Source organism: Cynoglossus semilaevis, chromosome 6 (assembly GCF_000523025.1).
Source record: "Cynoglossus semilaevis isolate Cse_v1.0 chromosome 6, Cse_v1.0, whole genome shotgun sequence".
NCBI lineage: Eukaryota > Metazoa > Chordata > Actinopteri > Pleuronectiformes > Cynoglossidae > Cynoglossus > Cynoglossus semilaevis.
In genome coordinates, this window is record NC_024312.1 from 327,226 (window position 1) to 354,241 (window position 27,016).

The 27,016-nt window shown below is 41.6% G+C and overlaps 2 protein-coding genes and 1 long non-coding RNA gene across 4 annotated transcripts in view; 1 reads left to right on the forward strand and 2 right to left on the reverse strand.

Moving 5' to 3' along the window:
* fkbp16 (FKBP prolyl isomerase 16) overlaps positions 1 to 27,016 on the reverse strand; it is a 66,913-nt gene that overhangs the window by 13,118 nt on the left and 26,779 nt on the right. The window contains exons 1-4 of one of the 2 annotated variants that reach the window (XM_008311012.3): positions 13,072 to 13,386; positions 11,355 to 11,823; positions 11,092 to 11,261; positions 10,647 to 10,735 (exon numbers count right to left, since the gene is read on the reverse strand). In XM_008311012.3, coding sequence (XP_008309234.1) covers positions 10,647 to 10,735; positions 11,092 to 11,261; positions 11,355 to 11,823 — 728 coding nt within the window. In that variant the 5' untranslated portion in view covers positions 13,072 to 13,386. Of the gene's footprint in view, positions 1 to 10,646; positions 10,736 to 11,091; positions 11,262 to 11,354; positions 11,824 to 13,071; positions 13,387 to 27,016 lie in introns of those variants that run through there. The other variant, XM_008311011.3, reaches the window with a different exon arrangement.
* The window catches only part of LOC103379457 (RNA polymerase II elongation factor ELL), a 34,292-nt gene continuing 21,603 nt past the window's right edge, over positions 14,328 to 27,016 (forward strand). The window contains exons 1-2 of the mRNA XM_008311010.3: positions 14,328 to 14,465; positions 18,773 to 18,820. Of these exons, the coding sequence (XP_008309232.1) occupies positions 14,328 to 14,465; positions 18,773 to 18,820 (186 nt within the window). The remainder of the gene's footprint in view (positions 14,466 to 18,772; positions 18,821 to 27,016) is intronic.
* Positions 20,735 to 21,241, reverse strand: LOC112487160 (uncharacterized). The gene is made up of 2 exons (XR_003049987.1): positions 21,101 to 21,241; positions 20,735 to 21,060 (listed from the first exon to the last, which is right to left on the reverse strand). It is a non-coding gene; the product is annotated as an uncharacterized LOC112487160 (long non-coding RNA).

Sequence of the window (27,016 nt, forward strand, 5' to 3'; positions counted from 1 at the left end):
TGGAGTTTCAGAGATGTGAAGATGCCTTTTATCACGAAAGAAAACTCTTATCATTTAACTGAGAAGAAACACAATTGTATTAAGTTTGACTGCTTTCGGAAAATGATGTCATACTTGGAAAATTACAGCTAATGTGATGCTACTGGTAACAATGCTTCTATTGACATATGTCAATGTCTTTTCCTGCTCCTCTTCATAATCTTCTTTCTTTAATCCTTGCAAATTTAAAGCCTAAAAAAAATTTTTTTTTACTCCTTGCAAATTTAAAGCCTAAAAAAAAGTATATTTTGTGTCTTACTTCCAAAACCAAGAGTCACCGCATGAAACTTTGTTATTTGAAAACATAACGTGACGATAAAGGAAGGAAAATATTCCGCAGCCCAATCCATTGAAGGCAGTAATTCGACTGGAGAGGAATCATTTTATGCTGCTCCCATCTCCAGGGATCGCCATGATGGATTATCTACCTGGTAATTTTTTGGCATATTTTTTTTTATTTTTTTACCAGATGTCCTTATGATTTTCCTAATCCCCATGAGGCGGGGAATGATGGGTTCTTGGGATTAAGTGTCTCAAGGATACTGCTGGTTCTGAAAGTAAGCTTTTTGGAGGATGGAACGAACCTCCCACTAAGCCTCCAGTAGATAGACCCTGACCTCCTTCTACAGATCTGAACCCCCCCGCTTCCCCCCCCCCCAAAGACCTGGACCACACTAGACTCAGTGTCTTGTATTTCACTGAGCAGCACGTGAACAGTTACGGTGCCAGTGACTTCTGGTCTGATAAGAATCTCTCACGTGAATCTGGTCCATATTTATCACAAGCTGCATGTGTGTCAAAAAAAAACAAACAAAAAAAAAACACTGATTTTCCACCACCAGTCTGTACATGTCTATATCTACAAACACCACCATTACTGATGCTGTTGTTAAACTCCCGTACTGCATTTGTGTTCCTTGAATCCATTCATCAAGTCAAACAAACCTTCTAGAAAGAATGTTGTAATTAAAATAACGTACAACAGTTTCAAGAACACATTTTCTCCAGATGCGTGCGACCGTGACGCCCTCGTCCTGCCACTCGAAATCAACTACTTGCTGTTTGCCCTTGAAGAATCTGTCCGTACTGTGGGTGTCAGTCAGAACAAAACTCTTCCTCCTTGGACCCGTTCAGCACCACCACAGTCCACTGCTCTGGCTGTGGCTCCATCTTTGTTTAATGACTTACAAACAAGACTCATTTTCTTAATTGCAATGCATTAATTTTGTAAAAGCTCCGCTCACTTTCTGCTCAGCCGACTGAAAAAGATTAAAAAAAGATTTTCAGGAATTGATTCTGATTCTTCTCTTTTCAAAAACATGTTTGTAGTAGTGAGGTATTTATACTAGTTAGCATTAATGCTAACCATTACACTGCCTTGTATCTTTTTCTCTATTGTTATGTAAACACTGATCAAAGTTCTTATCTGAATGCTGCAGCTGGAGGTAAAGACTGCTGTGTTTCCTCAGCGTGAGGTCAGGGTGTGGCTTTATTATAGCCTGCTGTGACTGTGTCAGAAAGACGGGAGATACGCTCAATCCCAAAAGCTACAGTCAAACTTGTTTAGGTCACGTGACTTTGTGGCCACAGACTCGGTTTGCTGCTGGAATCTTTAACTCGTGCCACAAAGAATGTCAAAAAACCAGGCACGCAGGCGTTAAACTAAAGCCTGAGAGGGAGGGGTCTGCATTCAGCGCTCCGACGTTCCTATAGCGGATCGTCTGAAAGGTCGGATTATTAATCTGACTCAGGTGGTTCTGCATCAGCTGAGTCACAGACAGAAACCCTGGGTGGACGTTGTTACGTATCTGGAGATGAGAATGAGCAGACCTGGTGTGCAGGACCTGACAGACAGCAGCTCTGCAGCCTCGGGCAGCGTGAGTCACTGCAGCAGGGTCACCACTGAGTGTCTGATGTAACGAAAAGCAGAACTGCCCGTTCTTCGACTGTGTCATGTCGCACACGTCGAGTAATGAGAGGACATTTCAGCCGTCACGAAGAGGAAGAAACACACGTGCATTTGTTTGTTTGTTTGTGTGTGTGAATTAATGTGACAACAGAGAACGCTGTGTAACTGCATCACAGACAAAACACACAAGGCCAAATGTCAGACAGATTTCTAACGAATGCAAACGGACATTACCAAGGTGAGGGTAGTAAATGTGGCTCTTTATGACCGGGTGGCATATGTTTCTGGGGTAATTTGGATCATTTACAGGGCAGATGTCCAGTTGTCCTCTGCCTGGATAACTGAGGATTACTTTAAACTTTATTACGTTTTTACATTTATTAGAAAAAAAATGGTCAAATTTGATCATTTTGAACTTTTACAGGGATCTTTTAAGCTTTTTTAAAAGTTTTTTCTTATCCAATTGGGATCAAAAAATACTACTTTATCTAAGTTTAGCTGAAATGCTTTTTTGGGGGGATAATTTTAGTTGTGTATTTAGTCGTTAGCCTAATTTTTGGCTAAATTATTTAGCCAAGAATTTTGGAATTAGTAGAATGATTCGAGTGTTTTCAGCTTTTGTATATAACACTTTGTATGGAGCAAGTGTTTTCAGCTTTTTTTTTCATCCACACTTTGTATGGAGCTAATGTCTTAGTAGAAAATATTCTTTATTTATATCTTTATATATTTCTAGGGAAAGTTTTAGTTTTTTTCAATAACTTTTCAAAATGACAGATTTTCTTTTTTGCATTATTCTGAGGTCATTTCTAAAAATCTAAGCTGTGCTAATTTTTTGAGCCCGGTCCTTCTGGTCATGACTGCAGTGATTGTCACGACCTCACTCCGCCGCTCATCTGTCTTTCTGCTCAGACAATTGTCACTGTTACCTTTTCAGCTGCATTCCTCTGTCGATGTGGGTGTGCCTCAAAAATGCTGCTGCGGCTGCCAACTTTTTCCAGGATGTAAACAAAGATTCCCTGGAGCAAATTTTGAAAAAGCCGTTTCATTGGTCAACGTATGTCACAAGACAGGGTCAAACCCAGAGCTGGCGCTGATGTTTGGGCTGAGGTTTCTACTGGAATGTGCTGAGTTTTAACTTATGGTATACGTTCCCCTGCGGGAGGGGAGGAGGTGGTGCGGGGGCCGTCATAATGATTTGATAAACTTTCTATGACTTTTCCTCCAGTGACATCAGTTGTTGATTTCACAGCAGCGTCTGTTCTCACTTGACATGTTCAGATTTATCCACGATCTTTAAAAAAAAGACTTGACTACACCCTAGAGCAGGGGTGTCAAACTCATTTTCACCGGGGGCCACATCAGCAACACAGTTCGCCTTGAAGGGCCAGTTGTAAATGGAAGGAGTTCCCAACCCCTGGTCCACGGACCAGTACCAGTCCATAGGTCATTTGGTACCGGGCCACATGGAGAAAAAGTGAAAAAAATGTGCTTAATTTTTACTAATTGACTTTGTTAATTACTGTGTAATAATAAAAAACTATTAATTTTTTAGGTTAAGAAATTCTGCTGCATGGACTTTACTAAATTCTTTTTAAGCTCCCACGGGCCACATAAAACGGCTTGGCGGGCCGCCTTTGGTCCCCCGGCCCTGGGGTTGACACCTATTCCCCGTGAAACACTTGAGCAGAGATCGACAATTTTAAAAAATATAGTCTGGAACTACTAGGTATATCTGTAACTAGTACAGTAACTTTTTAGCTACTTTTTTTTTTTTACAGTCTAAAATTTTGATCAACCCCAACCTAAAGCCTAAAGATCCTGTATTAGTTTGAATTTGTCAGCTGAACAGTCTCACCTGGAGATGAACTGCAGTTTTACCGCAAGATTTACAGCACATGCTAAATCAGCAATAAATTAACGATGTCGTAGTGTTTATTATTTTTGCGCTTGCGGTATTTACTTTCACACTGTGGCAAACGGACACAACGTCAGAACGAGGAAAGGTTGATCGGATAAAAACACCGAGTATTACCGCAGGTGATTAAAATGATGCAGTAAACATCAATCAGCCAGGACAATTTGACTGCACTTTCCCATGAGCAGAAGCGCCCGTCTCCATCATGCTCCACCCAGGGAGGATAAAGCCAGAAGAGCAGGAGTGATTTAATCAGGGTTGAAGCAGCAGCAGCAGCAGCAGCAGCAGCAGCAGCAGCAGCAGGCTCAGCAGGAGCCACTATCAGACCCACATACCCTGAGGTCAAAGACACGGAGATTCCTCCAACGCCAACTCCCTGTTCTATTAGGACTTTGTTTGTTTTTCTGCTGTCAGTAACCGTCAGTGATATCCATCTGCTGTGTCTCTGCACGCCGCCGACTGTTAGATTACAGCCTTTTTTTTTTGTTAAGTAGCATTAGTACAGTGTCTGTTCTGATTGTTACAGTTAATAGGGGACAATCGCTAGGCCGGTTGTAGCACAGCTTGCTAATGTTTTTTTTTTTAAGTGGGGATGTTCATTTTTAACAACTCTGAGTCCTGACACACACAGTTGCCACAATAACAGTAGTGGAACTGCTCACTCTCTATGCAGATGATACTATGATGTGAGCAAAAGTTGAATTTTATCTGTTTTTATATGATTAACAGAGCGAGTGCCACTATCTTCAAATCTACAACTACAATGAAATAATTATATATTTTCTGAGGGCCACTATGAACTACAATGAAATAATTATATATTTTCAAACATAAAAAGACATTTTTAAAATATAAAACGAACTTGAAAAATAAACGATCTCTCCAGATCGTTTGCCAAACTGACATAACGAACACTGCAGGTTAAGACACTTCTGTAGTCACACCACAAAGACACACCCCAGGATTACTGTAAAACATGACTAAACAGATCTGGACCCAACCAGTGACACAAAATAACCCTCCTCTGTGTCACCACCGCAGCTGTATCAGTAAAACCAGGAGAGACTTCAGTAATCCAGAACGTGAAAAAAATTCCAGGCCAATTCCCCAAACAAGTCTCTTTGAAATCCGCCCAAACATAACAAGTTCTAACACACCCTTGAAGTTGTTCCTGTCCAGAGTTTAGCAGATGCTAGTTTCCTGTTTTCCTCTGATCCTGACCCGCTGCCTGACAGGACACAGTCCACGTCTCTGGCTTTTCAGGGACGTCTCAGAGGGGGATCGTTTTGATGCCTGCTGCAGTTCCCCGAAAAGAGGCGGGCCCATTTCGTCATTCCTAGCTTTTGATGTGTCCGCGCTTTAATGTCTCGCACAAAAAAAGAAAAAGTCACAGGTTCTCAAGGTTGATTCACTGTAGTACCGATCCGTCGTGTCTGTTGCTATCAGTGAGGTTTAAAGATACAAACTGTTGCATTAGTTCCATAATAATCATGTCATCAGACACTGAAGCAGCTTCTGGCCCACACACACACAGACACACACACACACAGACACACACTTGTCCGCCTAGTACTTCACATGGTCATGATACATTCTTTAGCCCCATGGTCTGAACAGAGCATTTACATCATCATTGGGACGGTCGGTGGCCTAGTGGTCGGACGAGGTAGGATAATTCAAGAACATGCCTAATCTCTAATCTTAGCCTAAAAATAATCTGACACTAAGGTAAAATAATCCTAACCTTAGAGTTAAGAGGAATTATTTGTGAATAGAATAAATAATGATTTCACAACATTATTTTAGGGGAATGTCTCAAAAATGATTTCGTTCCCGTTCCTTCTGGGTTTTTGTTCGTTTGTTTTATCATCTATGGTTTTTGTTGATCTGTTTACTAATGAAATAATTATATATTTAAATACTGGATTTTTTTTTACACATTATGGTTAAAATAAAGTTTACCTAATGGCTTGGTACTGGATTACTGGGGAAATGATTGACTTAGCTGCATAACATGAGGCGAATTGTTTGCTAGTGATGTTAGCTGAGTGCTAGCATGTAGTGTAGTTAGTGATGTCTACTACATTGTTTGGGAGTCTGTCTCTACTAAAGCCGAGGCTTTTACTCAGCGAGGGACTAAAAAATGTCCGAAAAAAGGACAAAGTGTCCCCACAACAAAAAAAAATTCACACAAATACAACTACAGCAAAACACACGTGGAGAGACGGCTGTTGACTCTCACTGTCTGTGTGAGCGGCTTTACCCACTGCCTGATAAATAACCGTAAAGTGCTCTTAGCTGCACTGTGTGCAGCGGGCGACGGACAGAGTTCAATCAACCTATCTGTCCAAAAACACAGAGAGAGGCTAATGAGATTTTCCCTGCCATTGTGTTTCTGTCATTTCACACACACACACACACACACTAAGCCTGTCAAATCTCCGCCCTGAAACATGACGCCTCTCTACCTATAAACCTGGGCTGCTCACCACTTCACATCCTCCCTTTTACAAAAATGCTAAATTCTGGAACAACAACAACAACAACAAAAAAGTATGTTTTTATGTTTTCCCCTGCAGGGTTGTAAACAAGAGCTTAAAAATAATAATAATAAATAATAAATAATAATAAATAATAATAATAATAATTCCTGTGCCAAATATATTTTAAAACAATTTTCTAAAATTTGAAAGTGTATAATTATTTCTGAAGTTATTTTAGTAATTATTTGGCTAGTTTTTTATTGCTAGATTCTGGCTAATTATTTAGCTATTAGCTATTATTTAATTTATTAGTATGGCTAACTTTTACTATTTTTTTAACTGGTTAAATAACTTGTTAAATAGAAAACAACAAAATAATAATAATAATAGTAATTTGAGCTCTATTGGTCCCTTGGGACAATTCTTGTGTTAACAGCAGATCTGCTGCAATAGTACGCAGTTCCTCTGGGAATCAAACCCAGGACTCTCTGCTCTGCTAACGTGCTAACTGCTACATTATGGAACCATAACTTATTTTACGCACACCTGTTTTTCCAAATCGATTTATTCTTTCTCCTGTCCACCTGTTAGCTACGTTTAACAGTGAGTCATGTTTTTTCTGCTGCTAAGATGAAACTTTTTTGTTAATGTTTGCGTCAACGTATCAATTTAAGAGTGAAGTTTATGTAATTGTTTTGCCAGATTTGTTTTATTTCATCCATTTTCTGTCTCTTCATCTCTAACCGAACAAGTTCATGTCATCTGTGAGGGTTAAAAGGTTTTTTTTACTGAATTTATTTTCCAAACGTTTGCTGTATTATTGACTACTTTTTTGCCTTTCCATTAAAGTTTTGCAACATTTGTGAATTACTGAGATTTTACACAAAATAGCGTCACAGCCTTTTCCTGACAAAAACAGCTGACGCCTCAGTTTAGCTGCGAAGCGAAACGACTGAGCTTGTTAGCAGACAATAGTTGTAGGTGAAATTTAAAAAAAACAATCTTCCCAAAAAGTCAACAATTCATTTGTCCTTTGGCTACAACTGCCGATGAGCCGTTTACTCAACAACACCTTCAACTAAAGGGATAATTCTGTTTATTTAAGAATCAAAAGCCACTCAACGTGTCTCATAGTTTTTAATGTTTTTAAAAGTTCTAAACTGAAGTCAAGAATCTGAATCCCTAAACAGGCACACAGTAGTGATGGAAGAAAAAGGTCCTCTTTGTGGCTGTAACATAAATGGACACAGTATTTTTAGACTGAGTCCTGAGTGGCCAATAAATTCCCTAGTGGACATAAAAACTGCAACTTTACTCTAAATACTTGTTGATTCACTGCTGCTTCTGCAACAAAGTCAAAACGTGTCGTTGTGTGACTTCAGTATCCGTCGTTCTTTGTTTGTATTTACTTCACTGGGATAAAGTAAACAAATAAAGCGGACCAGCAGCTGTGATGTCATCCCAGTTTATATGTGGATTTTTCTCTGTGGACTTTGAGTTTACAGTGTAAAAGAACACACACTGTTCTAAAAGTAGAACTAAAGAGTTGTCTTTTGGGAAGCAGTTTAAATATTGTTTGTTGTTCACATTCACCAACTAGATATTTCTACGCTGGCAAGAGGTGTTTTTTACAACATTCCCTCCATTTAGCTAGAAAAACTTTGTCATTTTACTGGCTTTATTCTTCCCTCCATTTAGCTAGAAAAACTTTAAACTTTGTCATTTTACTGGCTTTTTTTTTATTGTGTTTTTGCTACGTTTCTTAAGTAGATCATACTTAGCTTGTTCTAAACACATCTCTCAGCTGGTGACATTTTATTGGATATTATTTTTTCCTTTCACCTTTTGGTATATTTTCTTGTTATTTATTTGAGTGCCTGCTGTCTTATTTTGTAAAATCTAAAAAACAACAGTCAATATTGGAGATAAAAAAATACAGAACTCTCCCTTTAGGAGTCATACGATGGCAGTTGTTGAGGTTTTTATTACAGTATTTTCATTCCACTTTCTTGACAAATATATTTAATTAAAGTGCAGAGAGACACCCAAGACTGAGGGCACCGAGCGACCTCAGTTCTGTGAGTGAACAGAGTTTAAAGACCTGGTGTGAATCACTGATTTTCTGACACGCACGATGTGAGTGCACAGCAAACAACCCTAATCAGCTGCATCAAAACAATCATTAACCAACCTCCCACCGTCTGCCCCCCCTCCCCCCAACACCCATTTTCTCTGCCTGCTTCTGCACAATCGACCGAGGTCAAGACTCCAGACAGCACCTCGGAGACCCTTCACTCACACTCACACTCCACAACACAGCTCTGCAACACAAACACACACACACATGCACAGATAAAAGTTCTGTTACTAAAGCATAACAGGCTAATGTTCAGAGCGTCTGAGCGTGATGTAGTCAGTCGGCAGTGTTTTTATGCATTAGGCCTGTGGGCGGCTGTGCGTGAGTCGCTCACTTCTGCAGTTTGGCTCCATGTAGAGCTGTTTATACAAACCACACGTGGATCTGCTCTTAAGAGTCTGAAAGGTGCTGTCAGACTGCTTGATTCCAGCCAAACGTTAGCATTAGGGTTGAAAAAAACCACAAACAAACAAAGTTCACGTAGCACCAGGAGTGCCTAAAAATAAGCTAAAAATTAGGATAACTTTTTGATCAAATGTAATTAAACGGATGTCTCCAGGGTTAACCAAACGATGAACAAAACTATTTTGTTATAATCAGCAAAAATATTTAGCCCCAACTTGAATTTTTCAACGGTAAAAAATGTGCTTAAATATGCTAATGCTGCTCTAATCCTACTCACTAGACGCCTGGCATTGCTACAAAACAATACAGAGTCATGTGAGGGCTGTTAGCCCAGAAAGCTTTCAAATTAGCCAAAAATGCAGCATGACTGTGCAGAGCCCAAATTATACCCAAATAAAAGAGAGACAATCAACAGCTAGCCAAAATTAGTTAGCATAAAAGTAACTGCCCGTGAAGAGCAGAAAACACAGTACAATAAACATTCTAACAAAGAAATCCTAAGTAGTCCTTGCGTTTCACAATAATTAAACAACAAAATAAGAGTCGCTACCAAAATGCTATCAGGATTCACGAGAGTCAATCTGTGAGTGCTAGCCCGAGGGGCTTTCAAATTAGCCAAAGAAAGAAGCATAACTAATTGAGATTTTAGAACAGGGACAGATCACTGTTGGCCTGACAGACCTGACAGTCATCACATGAACAGCAACACATGTTGCCCAAACTTTAATAGCTAAAGAATTAATTATTTTAAACATTTAAACATTAGCAAAAAAAAATCTTTAAAAAAAGATGCAGATTAAATCATATTAAAGTAATTGTTAATAATAACTTAGAGTTAACATGTATGCCATGATTTAAGATGAATCTGAGCCTAGCCTAATTTCTAAGTTAGCTTAACGCCAAACTCAGAATTACCTAAGGTATCAATGATGAAGTTAAAATGTTTTTTTAAGAGGCAGAAGTCCTACATCACATGAACCCCGTCTCCTGAACCTGGTCCAGGGGCCACATCTGGCCCCTGTGCTGAGCTCCAGACCATAATAATACTGATGGCTGCAGTATAATACGCTACTTTGGCAGTTTGTGAAAATGACCTCATATACAGTGCAGCAGCACCAGTTTTTAAAAAGCCTTACAGTAGCAGCAGTGACACTGGTTACCATGGCTACCTCAGATAAATTATCTGTAATAACCAAAAAAAAAAAAAAAAATATAAAAAGAATTATTCACATTATGCGCAAGTGCTGATAAATAAAAATTTATTCACATTATGCGCAAGTGCTGTGTTAAAAACATGACCTGTGCATTTGTGACCATTTCTCATTTGACCCAATCACGGCGCGGCATCAATGACTCATTCTCACATGCTCAGCTTATCTAGAGCAAACACAGCAACCATAAAGCAATGGTTTGGAACAGCAACACACCGACGCGCGCCTTGTTTATACTGGCATCTAAACGGTGTAAAGGTTATAAACCTAAGCTGTGGACCGTAATACGAGTGCTCCCCTCCCATAGGTTGGGAGGTTAGATACACAGCACAGATAGGCTGCCTGTGAATGGTGTTAGGAGGAAGCCATCTGCTCCTGTTTATGGTTCATTAACCCTGCAAACCCCTGGATAACCAGGCTGCCCCCACAGCAACAGGTCCAAAAGCCCAGACTTCTGGCAAAATTAAACCCAAACAGAGGAAGATAAAAACAGAAGTGGGCAGATGTTGCCTCTCTGTGTTGAACTTGACCATAAAGTCCCTACCTTCCCAAAAGTCCGTACGCGTACTGTGAGTCGGCCAGCAGTAATGTGATCTCCCCCTGCTGCATGGACAGGACGCACTCCTCCAGGGCCTGCAGGTGTCAAAGGCACAAGGTGTTAATTAAAGTGTCTGCCGTTGGCTTCTTTAAACGTCCGTGCAGAGAAAGAAAAAAAAAATCATAGTTTCACATTTCAGAGCCATCGGACTGAAGAGAAGCAGCTGACGCCGTGAGATGTAGAAATGAGCCAAATTCAATTAAGTCTTACTCTTTTCTCTAAACTGTGACTTAGTTCAAATTAAGTCAGTAAAACTGTTTTGGTTTTTGTTTAGTTTCAGTCGTCAACATTATCAAAATCATCATCAAGTGTCATCAAACTGCTGACGTTGACAAATTATTTCAGTCCAAACAAACGATATTTGATTGAGTCGACTAAAACGCCAGCCTACCTGGGTTACATCTCCCTCTCCGACAACAAAGACAAGTTTCCAGTCCTTCTCCACCACAGTGTGGTCCTCCAGGACTCCTTGCATCTTCACTGTGACCTCCTGACCCCAGGTGGGGTGCGGGACATGTGGCTCCACAGGTTCCAGAACTTTTTTCCTCAACAGCTGGTCCTCTGTGAGAGGAGAGAGAACAAAAAAACATCACACAGAATGAAAAGTGGTTCAGGATATGGAGGTCCACCTGGTCTTCAGAGATGTTCCCTCACCTGTGATGTCCTGCCAGTCTTCAGCTGCGAACAGCTCCTCAAAGGTGAAGCGGCTCCACTGCTGCAGTGGATATTCTGGAAAGAGACTCTCCGCAGAACTGTCCCTCTCCAACGTGTCCTTGTCCTCCGACGGATCTTGAAATCGCACCATCTTCCAGCTGTTGGTCTTCTTCAGTTTTTTGTGTCCTTCACGTTGTGTCTCACCAACCTCCGTGTCAGGATCAGAGACGGTCTTTAACTGGGTCCACTGCTCTGTTCCTTCAGAACCAACTGTTCCAGGCTGCTCTTTCTCCTGCAGTCCTTTGTCTTCATCTGAAGAACCAGGAGTCACTTCTTTACAATTGTCCGTGTAAACAGACCCACCAATGGTCTGGTTTTCTTGGGGTTCTGAAGGTTCCAGTGAAGGTCCTTCATCCTCCTCACGACAGGTCTCTGTCTCCATGTCACTGCAGGGAGCGATGGACACCATCTGAAAAAGAAATGCTCCTCCTTATTGGTCCAGGTGTCAACAACGTTTAAAGTAAAAGCCTCAGTTGTGACAGTCCTGCAGAATCCAAAACATATCTCCATGATGAACTGGGAAGCTGTGTCGCTAATTCTAAATCCTGAATTCTTCACTGATTCCTTCTGAGACTAACCCCTGACGCAGGTTCATATATTTGGAAGCCTTCTGCCTTTGTCTGTCCTCAACCTGAGCCTGTCTCAGTCTACATCGTCCAGTTGACACAACAACCACAAAAAAAATGATCAGTGCAAAGAATCGGCATACTGCAACGAAGCTCATTCTGCCAGCAGGCATGTACACTGGTAATCTGCAGGATTAGAGGAGAAAACCCTAATCTGCCAGGACGTCTGTAAGCTCCTTAATAACTTCACTGTCGAGTTGCACTCATGATGGCTGTATGAATGCTAGGTTTTCAGATGAATGCAGATTTAATAAGGATATTAGCTTCTGTGTTTTATTGACATTCTCTAGATACAATATAAAACGGCAAGATCTGAATCCACAAGTAAAAACCCAGAGAAGAAGCACAGTGTGTTAGCAGGGTAAGCTAGGCCTAGCCTTGGTGAAAAATAAAAACTCAAAAGATGTGGCTACATACTGGTGGTGTAGCACAGTGCTAATATTTTTAAAGATAAGCTGTACAAAACTTAAGGTTAGCTATAGATACTGCCAAAAGGAAGGCCAAAATAAAACTTTTAGCTGCCCGAATTACAGCAAAACAGCCTTCAGGTAGACATAACTGTGCAATTTTTAATTTTTTTTTTTTTACAAAAAAGTCTAAAATAAACACTAAATTAATAAATAATAAAATAACCAACCAATGTAATTAAGTAAAGTATCTTTACTTTGCTTAAACTCTACTCAGGTACCCATCTAAAACTCTACTATCCTCAAAGGCCTACAAAGTTTGTATGAACAATCCACCTGTACGTTTGACGGACGATCGCTGTCCATCCAAAGTTCGGCTACAACAACAACCAAGAGCTAGTTTAATACACACGAATTAAGATGAATTCATAAGAGACCAACTGTAACTCAAACCATGCACCTGTGTATGTACTGGTACTGCTAACGTCAATGAAGCGTTAGCTAGCGGGATGAATGCTAAGCTAGGCGAAGATAATCGATATCATGAACGGAGGAGCGTTTTTAGCCAAACAATAAACACAGCGTTTGGGGAAACACAGGTGAAAGCACAGGTACGCTACTCACTGGCACGTGATTTCGCTGGTTTGACGTGGAAGTTTCGAGAGCGACAACATCGTCCGCCGGTACAGGCACATATCGTATCGCATGATAAAGTTATTGCCTCGTTTACATTTGTAAACAAAACGCTGGCTGAGACTTGGCCAAGGATTTCCCTCTCTTTCGGAGTCCTTTGCTCCACTGTAGTTCTCTGCTTGGCAATCCTTTACATCCATTTCCGGTTTGGCACCGACCAAGAACATGCTAGTTCCGGTCTCTGAGTCGACGTTCTCTGGCTACACTAACCTAGTGGGAAACCAGCGTGCGCACACGGCCACGCAGTTTTCGCAAATTGTTTTCCCCCTGCATTATTTTTTTTTTTTTGAGTTTTCCCCCCGCATTATTAATATTATAATATTTAATTATTTATTAAAAATAAAAAAATACTCACATAAACTACTCAATTAGCTATACCAAAAACTATTAAAAAAAATACTCACATAAACTAAACAATAAAATAAGTATATTTTTATTATTATTTTCTACTTCTGTAAACCAGACTTCAAAAAATAAGTAAAAAAATATTTTTTTTATTTTCTACTTCTGTAAACCACACAGAAAACACATAAAACGAAGCTAAAATGACTAAAACAAAACAAGAAACTAACCTTAAAGAAAACGAAGCTAAAACAAAACAAGAAACTAACCTTAAAGAACCAAAACAAACAAAAATATAATAAATTAATATAAAATAATCGTATGTTTTTTTGGCTCTGTAAATACAAGGTGTCCTCGGAACTACTGAGAGACAGGTGTGTGTGTGTGTCTGTCTACTATACCTATACTTGTGGGGACATTTTTTTGCGAACTACTATGGTTGAGGAGACGCTTCGTCTCCAGGTCCCGACTGAGTTGGAGGGGATTTTAAAGGTTCAGGGTTTGAGTTCGGTTCAGATTAGAGTTAGGGCCGGGACCGAGATTAGGCAGATATTGTCATGATAAAGGGTGAGGAGCGAGGGGTGAGGGAATGCATGATGTTTATATGAAGTGCTCACAAAACCAATGTGTGTGTGCGCGCGCGTGTGTGAGTATGTGTGCGTAATCCCCGCCCTCCCTCTGTGTTTCTCGCTGTCTCTCTCTCTCTCCGTATGTGTGTGACGTTCTGTGGTTGGATGTCAACACACGCTCTCTCTCTCTCTCTGTCTCTCTCTCTCTCCCTCTCCCTCCCCCTCCCCTCCCCCGTCCTCTCACCCGTTCAGTTAAACCGTGTCTCAGTTGTAGAAATGGCAGCGCTCACACAGGAGCATCGCTACGGGCTCTCCTGTGGCCAAATCAACAAAAACGCACCGAACCAAACTCTGTACCACGTCAAACTCACTGACACCGCCATCCGGACCTTAGAATCGTACCAGAAACTGAAGGTAAGAGCGACAATCACCGGATCCAACTTTGGAGCTCGTGCGTAAATGTCCAATTTCCGACTCTTTTTCCTCTTGTTTTTCTCTCTTTGAACGCTTGCCAACCAACTCGGAGACTTTATCGGCTGCTCTTGTTGGAGTAGCAGAATCATTTGGGTTCAAATGACTTAAAAAAATTAAAGTTCGGAGACTTTGACCACAGACGGACCGTGGATCGATCGGGTCTGAAGGACTGACGCGCTGACTGCTGCACGTAGGCTGCACTGGTTTACTCTGGCTCTGGTACAATAGGAGGCAAATTCAGACTGGACTAAGACTGAAATATACGTTAAAAAAAAAAAAAGATTAGATGAGACTAACTTTAATCACAAAACTTTTTAGAATCGATAGAACTTTAATCACAAAACTTTTTAGAATCGGCACAAAATGATGACAACCAAAATCAGTGAAAAAAAAAAAAGCAGAAGCCGAGGGAGAAGAAATGCTGTTTTTATAAGTGAGTTCCATAAAAGAATTCAACTAAAATAGAAGAATCGAAAATAAAAACCTTAAAAAATGTAATGTGAATTGGGCAACACAGTGGAGGTGTGGTCATTTCTCTTGCCTTACAGCGATAAGGTCATGGGTTAAATCCCCAGTGGTAACTGACGGTCTTCTGGTGCAGAGTTAGTTCTGGTTCGTGGGTGTGGGTTTCCTACCACAGTGTGGTGTTGGGTGAACTGTTCACGCTAAAATGACCGTCAGTGTGAATTTCAGTGTAAATTGATGTTTGTGTGTAGTGGTTGAATTAAAGAGGGTTTTTTTTCCAACACATTGTTTACTTTTGAACTAATCCAATAAGGGGTCATGTGACCAGTTTGTTTTTCCTATCGTCTGAACGTGTTAAAGTTTTGTCTTGAATCGGGGCAGACGGTGGTTTTTAATTATACGTCTGCCCTGCTGGTTGTTCACATCTGAGATTCTGCAGTAACCTGTACGCAGAAATACTTCTCACTGTATCACAGCTAATTGCGACACAGAGTTATGACGTTATTGTTCAGAGGTGTCAGAGAAGTCAAACATCTGCTGCGTTTGGTTTAATTTGGTATAAAATAACCGAAAAGTAAACATTTTTGCTTCATTTACTCGGCAATAATTAACGCAACGTTACGACAATGTTATTGAACTCAAACAAATCAAACCCTAACCAAACAATTCTGAATTCGCCAACCTGCGTCATTTGTTCCGTTTACATCTGTGAACCTTCAGATTATCGGAATGATCTGGCAGAAAAAAAAAAATTCCAGATATTTGTGCGACATTTGTAGCCATATTTATTGAAGTAATATCGCAGTGTCATCAGCAAATAACTGATACCTTGTAATGCGTCTTTAATTGCATCAGCAAGCCTCATTTAGTTGAAACATGAGCAGAGACAGATTTTTTTTTTTTTTTTAAAAAAAGCTCATAAACACCTACAAGACCATGATACATGCCAGTAATCACTAGGACTGTATGTTGGTGAGCAAAATGGAATTTCTTTTCACCAGCTTTTCATTCCCCACTCCTACATTTTGTCATTTGGATTTTTGCCATTTTTCATCTTTAAACCATTTTAAAGCACATTTATATTGGATTATGGTTCATTGTGTCAAATCAAATATTTTGGGTAGAAAGAACTCTCCTCTGGTACTTGCGCCAGACTTTATCAACAACAGTTTTAGTTTTTTTGGCAAACACACACAAACGGTTGTAATTCATTCGATGTAAAAATAGGCAGTTTCTCTGCTCTTTTTTGGCTCTGGGGAATAAAATAATGAAGAAGCTATCAAGCAAATTATTCAACTCCTCCAGGACGGAGACAGGAGTTTTATTGCTTTTATGGTTCATTAGATTAGACTGAGATCATTTAGTCTATCTTTTTTTTTCCCAGGGTAATGTGTAAAAGACAGTCATGACTGCACAAGGATCACAGTGAGCTCCTTTTTTTTTCTTCAACCGTCAAATAAGTGCATGTGCACCACCTTCTCGGGTTGTGAACGGAACTAGAACCCTGACTTTTGCACGGTGGCTGCAGGGCTCAGGCAAGTTGTTGCTGGGCTCTGGCGTATTTCTGTTTTTTGCCCTTTACACGCCTGGAAGCCCGCCCAGCTCCAGAGCCCGTTGGTGTGTGATAGAGAGTGAACTCCTGAGCTCACAGAGCCTGACGGCTTCCTCCAGGCCACAGCAGGCAGAGGAGCCAAAGGAGGCAGGAAGGAGCAGGCGGTAAGAAGAGCCCCGTCCACAGGGTTGTCCTGGAAAGACTGGTCTCTCTCACTGTGGTGAGAGATTCTGCCTGAAATCCTCGGTGGGCAAACACAGGCCACGCCCATGTTGGTAACTGTAGCAGTTTTGATTTTGTTTGGCATTTCTAATAATAGACCAGTCTTGGTGAAAAATCAAAAAAAAAAAAAGGAAAAATCAAAAAAAAAAGGAAAAGTTCTAGGATTTCAGCTTCTTTTAGTTTCTTTATGACAGTAAAGTAAAGTTCCCTGTTTTTACCCTAAGATTTGTTGACCATGAAAGGCCTTAAATAAACTAAACACCATCGTCTGGCAAATGTTGAGATTTCTTCACGAGTTCTTTGCGATTTCCAAACGTAGGATCCATGACTAGAATAGACAGTTTTAAAATACGAACCTTTGGAGAATAAAGGACTGATCGAGTTCAGTTTGACTTTTTTTGTGTTGCTCACACAAAGACCCGCTCCCTCAGGCATCCACTGGACTCAGTGGTCAATGAGGGGAAAAAAGGTCAAAATCTATTTGGAGCGACTGATGATGTCATCGATGACGCTGCGTCTCTGAAGGAACTAATTTCCCTCGCCAAACATTGCTCGTCTCCGTGGCAGTTTAATCTCTTCTTTACCTAATGTTCGGTCCAGGCTCTTATTCTTTTTTTTTATCGTTCATGCTTTTATTCTGAACTTTGTCGGGTCACATGATCATCAGGGTGACATTTCAAATCGAACAGATCTTGATTTAAAGTGAATCAAAAACCAATTTGAGTGGATTCTCAAACTCACACCTGTTACACCAAATATCATGCTTCCATCTTTATCCAACCACACAGATGGCGCTAACTAACTAACGCACTGCATGCTATCATTTATTAATCCGTTCAGTATTAAAAAGTGATGGATGATGAAATAAATCACAGCAATGCTCCTCGATGCGGGAAGAAATTTTCCCTCAAGCATAAATAATAAATGCTGCCAGTCCTGTCAGTCATGGGTGTAGCTGTAATTAATGAACGACGGTCTTCAACTATTAAACGCGTATCATGTTGACTGGAAGGGATTTAAAATTGCATTACGTTTTTCTTTTATCTGAAGGAAAATCACATATTATCAGGTGTGTTGTTTTGTATCATTTCTGATCAGCTTCAAAGAAAGTCTGTCAACAATCAGTTAAAATCAGTTAAAATAGGCTGAAAACCCATTATTCATAGCAGTTTTGTGTATTAGCACAAAAACCTCCAGTGATATTTTAACAATTGTTGTTGCTGTTTCTTAGTGATCCTTCTGTATTACACTACACACTTTTTAATATTTTGATCAGTGTTTTTCTGCTAACATTGTGTGTATTATCAGTTACTGTTTTGCCAACTTTCCCAGTGGTAGTTTGGACACCCTTTTGTTGCTACTATTTGCTTGTTATTAAAAATAATGGTATGCTCTGGGCTACATGTACATTTGACTGCCTTTCATCTGTTTGCTAAATTATTAGCTGGTTTTGGCTACGCACTCTTTCTACAACGTTTCTGGATCTTGTGGCTTTGGGCTATTTCTTTAGCTCACATTTAGCCAGGGTTCATTTTATTCTTACAATAGAAATTGTGATATCTCACACAATATCACTATACTGTCTCTTTATTTGGCTAACAATTAGCCAGGGTTGGTTTGAATTATGCTAAATCAGTGCCTTCTATATGGATTTTATGGAAAGATTCCAGTGCTAAATGTTTAACCTCCTTCATTACGATTAGACACACACGTTAGCACTATCACAATAAGCTAAGAAAAATTTAAAAAAATATATAATTTCTTGTAATATTTTTGACTCAAATATTAATCGGCACACACTTTTTAAATATCAAGACAGGCTCGATTGAAAATTCAAATCATGTTATTTGGTCATTAAATATACATTTTTTTTCCACTGTGCAGATGCAAAACACTAATATATTCTCGTTTGTAAAGTATGAGTTTTCTATTTGGATAAACATGAACATTATTTTTGAAGCACTGACTAAATTCGTCTCTCTCTCTCTCTCTCTCTCTTTTCCCCCAGGCAACACTATCAAGTCAGCCGGCAATTTGCTTCAAGGGGAACCAGGGGGTAAGTAACACTCTTCCCTAATGCCTCAAAAAATGAAGGCTCTAATTAGCTCTGATTTGCCAAGGATTCGTGCACTCGTGACAGTTCCTCTGCACATCTCATCTAGCTCTTCAGCACAAGCAACAAGCGTTCGCCTGCATCGACAAAGACGTTTAATTTTCAAAGGTCGGCGTGATTCATGCAAACACTTTTCAAACATTAAAACTCCAGAAAAATGTCAAGAAGATTGCTACTGCGCTCTGCAGTTCAGGTGCATGGGAATAACTGAAATGTTCCCGAGTGCGAGAAAATGTTCAGAGGTTTGTTTGCAATCAACGACAATGTTAAAACACGGTAGAAAAACGGTCACAGAATATCAACGTAGGACTAACGCAGCCAATTTTCAACCAAATCCAATCAATCTTGGAACTTCTGGGAGTCTCTCGCATGACACTAGCTCAAATATTTCAACAAATGGTATCAAAATGACGGTGTCCCGAAATCCCGAAAGTAGGCAAGCCAGAACGTAACAGGAGGCAGAGAGAGTGTTCATCTGACAATAACAGCAGTGTCGCGGCAGAAGGAGAGTGGCCCGGACAAAAACAAAATACAAAACCTACGTCAGCTCAGATTACGCTAACGTGAACCCTTGACTGATGAGGATAAACAATAACCACAGTGTTAAACCAAGGACAGTGTACAGCAGTAACTGTAATACTGCCCCCGGTGGGTTAACATTTGTTAAAGTCGTGATGAGGTAAATGTGATTTGAGTTAGCTGTGCATGAAAACACACTGATTGGCTCAAAGGAACATAATCTCCACTTTTTGGCCACAGACGTCTCCAATCAACTTTTGCGAACAAATGTATTCTTCCGTTCATCCGATCTGGAGGATTTCAGGTTAGCGTCAGCGCTCCAGAATGAAAGCAACTTTTGCCCCAGATATAAACAGGAGAAAAAACAGTGATTCATATGGAGATTAGAGCTAGCTGGTAACGGAGCATTACTGTAAAGAAAGATGTCAGTGTTCAGCCAGATTAGCCCCCACTCTACCTGCCGCCGCCGCTGCTGCTGCTACACGTTTACCACACAATCGTCCTGTCTAAAAGGAGCCGTTCTAATCCCCACGAGAGCCGATTGCATCGACGAAAGTGACTGTACTCAAATATTGGCCCTGTGCGCTCGCACGAGCGCTGGAAGCCCCGAGTCAGGCTACTCTATACCCTCAGGCTGCCAGCCAGGTTAGTGGGTCATGCTCACAACTGGGGAAGCTTTGTTCAGGAAGGTGGAGGAGGAGAAGGAGGGGGAGGAGGGGGAGGGGGGGTAGTAGAGGGAACGGGTGAACCCAAGGGAACCCCCCCCGTGCCTTTCTACGCCTGTTGTCTCCGTGCAGACATGAAATGATTTTCAGGAGAGGAATCACTGAAGAGCCATTGAATTAATTTTAATCGGGGGGAAAAAAAAAAAATTCCGTGGCAATAAAATAATCCGTGCGTTGTCGCACGGAACATGCCTGGGACTGACCTGCCGGAGAGTCCTTCTGTGAAGCAATGCTAAGTGAGAGCAAGTGAAGTGTGCTCTCGTCATTGAAGAGGATTTGCTGTTTAATAGCTCCACCGCCACATTACATATTCAAATTGCTCCATGAAATTGAAGGGTGGGCTCTCCCTCCCCCCTCTGACAGCAGCCCCTGAGCTGGACGAGGGGGCATTAATGAGGTAGCAGCAATCTCTGGTAGTAGGGGGAGGCCAGATTAAGACGTTAGTGGGGGGAGGATGGTGGTGAACATGGCAGTGTGGCATCGAACAGAAGGTGAGAATAACCAGCAGGTGAATCAGTAATAATGTACGGACGCCCGCAGTCTAGCTGTCGATGGATCACGATTGTAACTGAAGAATCGCTGGTTCAATTTCCAGGTCTGGCGAAGCTTTGTTTAACTGGATGTAGACAGTTTTTTTTCTTTTTTTTTTATCTCTGCATCACTTCAATCCTCTGGTATCATGTAACTGCAAAACATGTTGCTGCCATCGCAAATCACCGGAGCTAACGTTAGCAACAGTCCGTGTAGTTAGCCACAGACAAACGTTGGGGTCCAGAACCAAAATGTCTTCAAATGTTGAATATGAAATCTGTTTGTACTTCTCTTTTAATTGTAGCGTAAAAAGATTTAAATCATTCAGTCATCAGCAAAGAGAATTGGAAACATTTGTAACAAAAATTGCTACAATTGTCACAAAAGGACTAAAGGGTTAGCGTTCCACTCTTCGTAAAAGACAAATTAAATGAGAAATAATCGACACGAAAAAACAAATTAAATGAGAAATAATCGACACGGCAACGTCCTGAACATGTAGCCTTATTTAGACCTCCCACTATTTCCTTACTTGCTGAATGAACAAGTGCTTTCTGGAGCTCATCTCTTTCCCAAAAGCTTCACCAGTTCCCGTGAGGAGCCATTGACAGTTGCCAGCTGCGTGTTGCTTGATCACAGGAGCAACCAAACGCCTCTTTGTGATCTTTATACTCTTTGGTTCAAGTCATATTGCATGTAAAACGGGCCACAGAAACCAGAGGAATTCTTCAAATCCCTGTCCTGGCGTGGCTCCAGCGCTCGGCGGTATCAGGGGCCAGGACTCCTATCAAGAAATAGCACACTGAGGTTTTGGGCTGCCTTTCACTCCAGCCCTGTGGCATTCTGTGCTGCTATTGTAAATTGTCTGGCAGGCTTATAATTGTGCAGAGACACAAGTTTTCAAAAACCAGTATTTAAAGCAGCTCGGAGTCTCCGAAAAAAAATGAAAATGTAGGGCTGAATCTGGCCAAACCTCTGGTTTCACTCATCCAAACGGGGAAAAAAAAAAAAAAAAGCCCAGACTTAAACACTGATGTGTTTTTAAAAGTAGAGATGGTGATGCAACAGGAGAAGTATAAAGAGGAAGACATTCTTTCTTGTAAAAACCTCCGTTCCTGACTCTGAATGAATTTGAAATCTTCAGAAAGAATGAGGAGCCGCTGTCGGAGCTGCTCCCAGGTTCCCATGGTCTGGAATTTCACATCCTAGTGCATAATTTCCTTTAGTGCAAGAGACACAAGCTGCTGTTCCACATGTTCTCCGGCCTTTTAGCCAGGAATCAGCCCAACTTTTAGGTTTCAGTCTCAGCTGACTTTAAGTTAACTTTGAGCTTTGAGTTAAAACTGTTTCTTCAATTTTCTTCCAAACCTAGTAAAAACAAACGTACATTTATAATACTCCATTGTAGTACTGCAGAAGAAGCAGTTGTCTGTGGACTCATTAAAATATTTAGGTTGAATTCCAGCCCACTTTGACAGAGTCTGGACCCTCCTGCAGCCGTGGGTGGATTGAATTGATATCCCTCATTGTAAAGCGCATACTTCACATATTTTCTATCTGTTGGCTTTTCCAATCGCACTTTTGCAAAATCCACAACCCCCACCCCAACCTTCAGCAGAACAAAAAAAAAAAATGTAGCGTGCAGGAGTGTGGACGTTTTCTGTGCCAGTGAAGAGACGTTTACTGCTACAGCAAACACGGGCGATAAATGAGGATACTGTACCGTACGTAGTGCTGCGTCAGGTGTGACATCAGCTTCGTGTCCTGTCTCACTTCATAAATGCTAAATTGCACTTTCCAGTGTAATTGTTTGTGTTTATGGCTCTGGTTTTATGTGCACAGCTGCCACATAAAGGCCGCCATGGCAGTGCAGGGGAGAGGAGTGCAGTGAGTCGGGGGGGGGGGGGGGGGGGGGGGGGGGGGGGGGTGTGTGAACGCTTGGCCTCCTCCCGTCTCCTTCTCCTGTGGCTGCTCCTAATTATTGTGCCATTTTAACCCTGTTCTCTGGGTGAATCCTTAGGAGACGCACACTTGGACCACAGTCCTGGTCTCAGTGAAACAGAGGGAAATTTGATTCATTTCATCAGCTGTGTTAGCTGTTAGCAAGCAAGCTGTTCTAAAAAAAAAAAAAAAAACTTGAACTTTTCAACTGGCTCACTGGCTTTCAACCTCTCTCTTCACTTCAAACTAAAGATGAGAAAGCAGGGGAAGCTAACCCAGTAATCATCGGGCGGGGGCGGGGTTACATTATAATAAATAAATAATAATAATAATTTGAACTTTATTGATCCCCTAATTGGGAAATTAACTTGGAAATGCAAATCTGTTGCATCAGGCTGCCCCCAGCCGGCGCCAACTATATGAAGTTCCTTTGGGAATCGAACCCAGAACTATCATGCTACCGGTTCACTAAATAATTAAAAACATAATAATGACGTTTACACCATCGGTGAATTGGCAGATGTCTTTTTTTTTTCTTAGAACGTTTTGACTCACCCTTGTATCATCTGCTAAATCACAGTGTCGTCATTAATCAGATATGGACCAAGATCAACATGATTGCTGCACTTTGGCCCAGTACCCGTCAGGTCTACACGTCTTCACGTCACATCATAAACAAGCGTTAGCTGTGTGGAAGTATGTCCGTGCATGCGCCCATCACCCTCCCCCTCACCTCCCCCCCGTCCCCTCCTCTCTTTCTCCTTTTTTTTTCTCCTTCTGTAAGCCAATTAGAATAACAAAAGCAAGAATGCAGTTTGAGAGCTGCCCTCTCCCAGTGGCAGAGCAGCCCGAGCCAGAGACTCTGGCCCACGTGTTTCTGAAAGGGCACACGCCGCTCAGCTCACCCAGATGTGTTCGCTGCTCGTCTGAGGCCCACGCTGTTTACGCAAGGCCACTGGGCCTCGGGATTTTCAGATCATACGGTGTATTTTCAGGACATGCCCCGTGAGATTCTGCAGTCGGAGACGTATCTTTAGCTCCTCTGTCATTATTGTGTTTTTTAGCTGCGACGCTAAGGAATCTTGAGTGTTTTACAAGCGCTTTTATGGTTAGCGGCGTGATCTGAAACAGAAGGGGTCAGGAACGGGTTTTTAGCCCAAATACAAGCGGACTGCTCTTTATATTTTATCTTAAATAGTGGGTTGTTTTTTTTTTTGTTAAACTGTGCTGTGTATAAACAAAAATAAGTAACAAACTTTGTTATTTTGCGTTTTAACACGAAAGAATTTTCACAACACAGATTCATACATTTCTGTTTTTAATGAGAAAAATTGTCTTATCCAAAAATATAAAGGAATATTCACAACACAGATTCATACATTTTTGTTTTTGAGAAAAATTGTCTTATCCAAAAATATTTGAGATGGTTTGCAGTACTTCACCGGACCACCTAGGGGCCACAGACCTTCTGTTGAGAACCTCAAACAGCATAAATATGCAGAAGAGATAAAAGACGGCATTAGAAAATGGGGTGATATTTTGAACTCATATCCAACTGTGCAAATGTTCACCCATTTATTCTCCGAGAGAATTACTCCCATGTAACGAAGGCGTCTAGAAATTAAATTGAATTAATGCGTGTTTCGTGTTTCGTCGTCAAATGGGTCACAAACCCATCCCTCCAGTCGTCTGAACTGGTTCAGACAGGGCTGAGAATAACAACATCGCAGGTGTTTCAGGTTTGGCTTAAGACTACAGTTGTTATCGCACACGGTTTTTTTTTTCCTGCGGCACAAAAATGCAGAACAACAGGTTCACAAAAACAACACACACTCGACACATCTGTCAGTGTGTGTTTTGTGCAGGAGGTTGTGAGGGTTTTTAAAGTTTAAAACCCAAGAGTGTGAAAGCAACACCAGAGAGCTTTTGTTTAACCCTAAAGACATGGAGATTTAACAGGATTATATAATCTGTAATAGGATGAAAATGGAAGACGGGCCGTGTGCACTAAAGAGCATTTTCACTTCATTTACAAGGACAGCGCCCCACGGTTTTACTGCTTAATCACCGCTTTGAAAACCAATCAAAATGTGCGTTGATTTTACCAACATTTCTAACGCAGGTTGCACATGTAGACATTTCAAATTCCTTTTAACGTTGGGTTAAATAACCTGCAGCAGGATTTGCTGCAGTGGATTTTTTCTGCCCTCTCTCCAAGTTTCCCTGCAAGTTAATCAGGTTGGGACATATTTTCCAACTCACAATCTGTGGATTGTTAAAGGATTAAAGACCTCTTGCTTGCTTGCGTGGAGAGAAAAGCCCAGCGATGGGGAGAGAAAAAAAAAAAAAGTCGAGCTCCATGTGGAACAGAGTGATGAATCAACGAGGCTGATTCAGAGAAGACGATGCATCTGTGGCTGCAGGCTGTTGCTCTTCACTCCGAGTTCAAGTATTTACTGGAATTTTGGGCAAAAGTTTCACTTTGAAGATGAAAAATATTCAACATCGATAAAGAGGACGGCTACTGTTACTCAGCAAGCAACTCTTGTCCACCTGGTTTGATAAAGAGGACGGCTACTGTTAGACGCCCTGTTGGCTGTCAGCAAGCAACTCTTGTCCACCTGGTTGGACAGTTCCAACACCAAACTGAACAACAACACTCAGAGTACAGATCTACAAAACCAGAAATACTCGTCCATCATCGGCTAACGTGTATCAATAGAAGAACGACTACTGTCGGAGTGGATTAACACTACACTGAAGTCGAGTTACCCTCCAGCTTAGACAGTAATGCCTCTGTGCCTGCGCAAGAGGATTCTCTGCCTGATCACTTCAATAAGGAAAAAGCTAACAAAATAACTGGACCCAGCTGCTGCAAGGACTTATGGGAATATGGGTTTGTGTTTTTGTGTTAGCTTAGTAAAATCGTTCTTTTGTTTCTTCTCTAAAACAAACAACTTCATTTGACCGTAGTTTTCACAAAAAAGCGACACAAAAAAGCCGATCTGGACACTAATAAGAGAGAATGAAGGCCGTCCCTAAACACCAGCTAACCAGCTACTGCTAATGAGACGCTATATCTTTAAAGACTTCAGTACCGTCAGTGGAGAATGTAATAGTTTTACTTTTAAACCGTGTAAATACAGCGTTTTAAATGAAGGCCTTTCACTGTGGCCTCACAGCCTGTGTGTACAAAGAGGAAGGCACTTACAGGAAGGAGAGGTGGGGAGGGGCGGGGGGGTGTTTGGGGTTGACAGGAATAAGAGTGTTTGTTAAGGTTGACAGATTAGCCACATCTTCTTGGAGAAAGAAAGACTGATGCTACTTGGCATAGCAGGCAGTAGCTGGAAGGGAGAGGGGTGAGGGGGTGATCCACAGTTGCCCATCCCCATATTCCTACACCAACTCTTGTCATTCCCCAACCCCCCATCTTTTGCCTTTCCTGTCTCTACCAACCCCCTTCAATGAATAGATTCTGAATAGAGCACAGGAACTACCACCACCACCACCACCACCGCGCCGCCGCCACCACCACACATCCAGGCTCACTGAAAGCACGATTTAAACCGTAAGAGTGGATGTCACATGCTTCGCTCCTAACAAACCAGCCAAAGTGGATTTGTAGCCCAGATTGCACAAAGCTGGAGTGTTACAAATAGATCTGTCCCATGTGTTTCTCTGAGACGCCGTTTGCCAACACGAGTGCACTCGCCTGACAGCGTCTCACACTGTATCTGCAGAGTCTCTTATATTGTGCGTATTGAGCCTCAATCTTGGCTGACACATGAAGCTAAATAAAGAGTAAATCAGGGACAAACACACTTGCTGCGGTCCTTTTTACTGCCTTGCACATTATTCCGTATGGAAGTTCTGGGACATTCCCTCGTGTGCTGGCTTCACTGGGAGCCACTGCAGACTTCCTCCAATTCAATACACCTCCCTCCCCCTCCCCCCGCCCCCCAATCCCTGCTTTTACCCCCAACAACACACAGCCACACGTCCCTGCTGTTCATGAATAATCCAGGCAGCCCAACAGGCCGCTGCCCTCAGTGTTGTGGGGGAAGAAGCTAGAACAAAAGACGGGCGACTCGTAGAGCAGCCACGGCTGAGTAGGCTCACATGAGAAGACAATGGTAACTAGTGTCAGTTGAGACTGGGGCAGGAGGCAAAAAAAAACTTCAGAGTAAATCTCATATCCAGGCGCCGGCTTCCATCGCAGGGTTGCCAGGCCAAATACCAGAGCCGGGAACCCTGCCCTCGTCTGTTGAGCAAAGACAGCAAGACTCGGGGAGGAACTATCATCTCAGCTTTCCAGGCAGATGTTTGGCTATCACAAAGGCATACTTATGAACCGGGGGGGTGAGTTAGGGGGGGGAGGGGGGGGGGTGTACCAAGACGAAGAGGCTGAATACACATCTGAAAG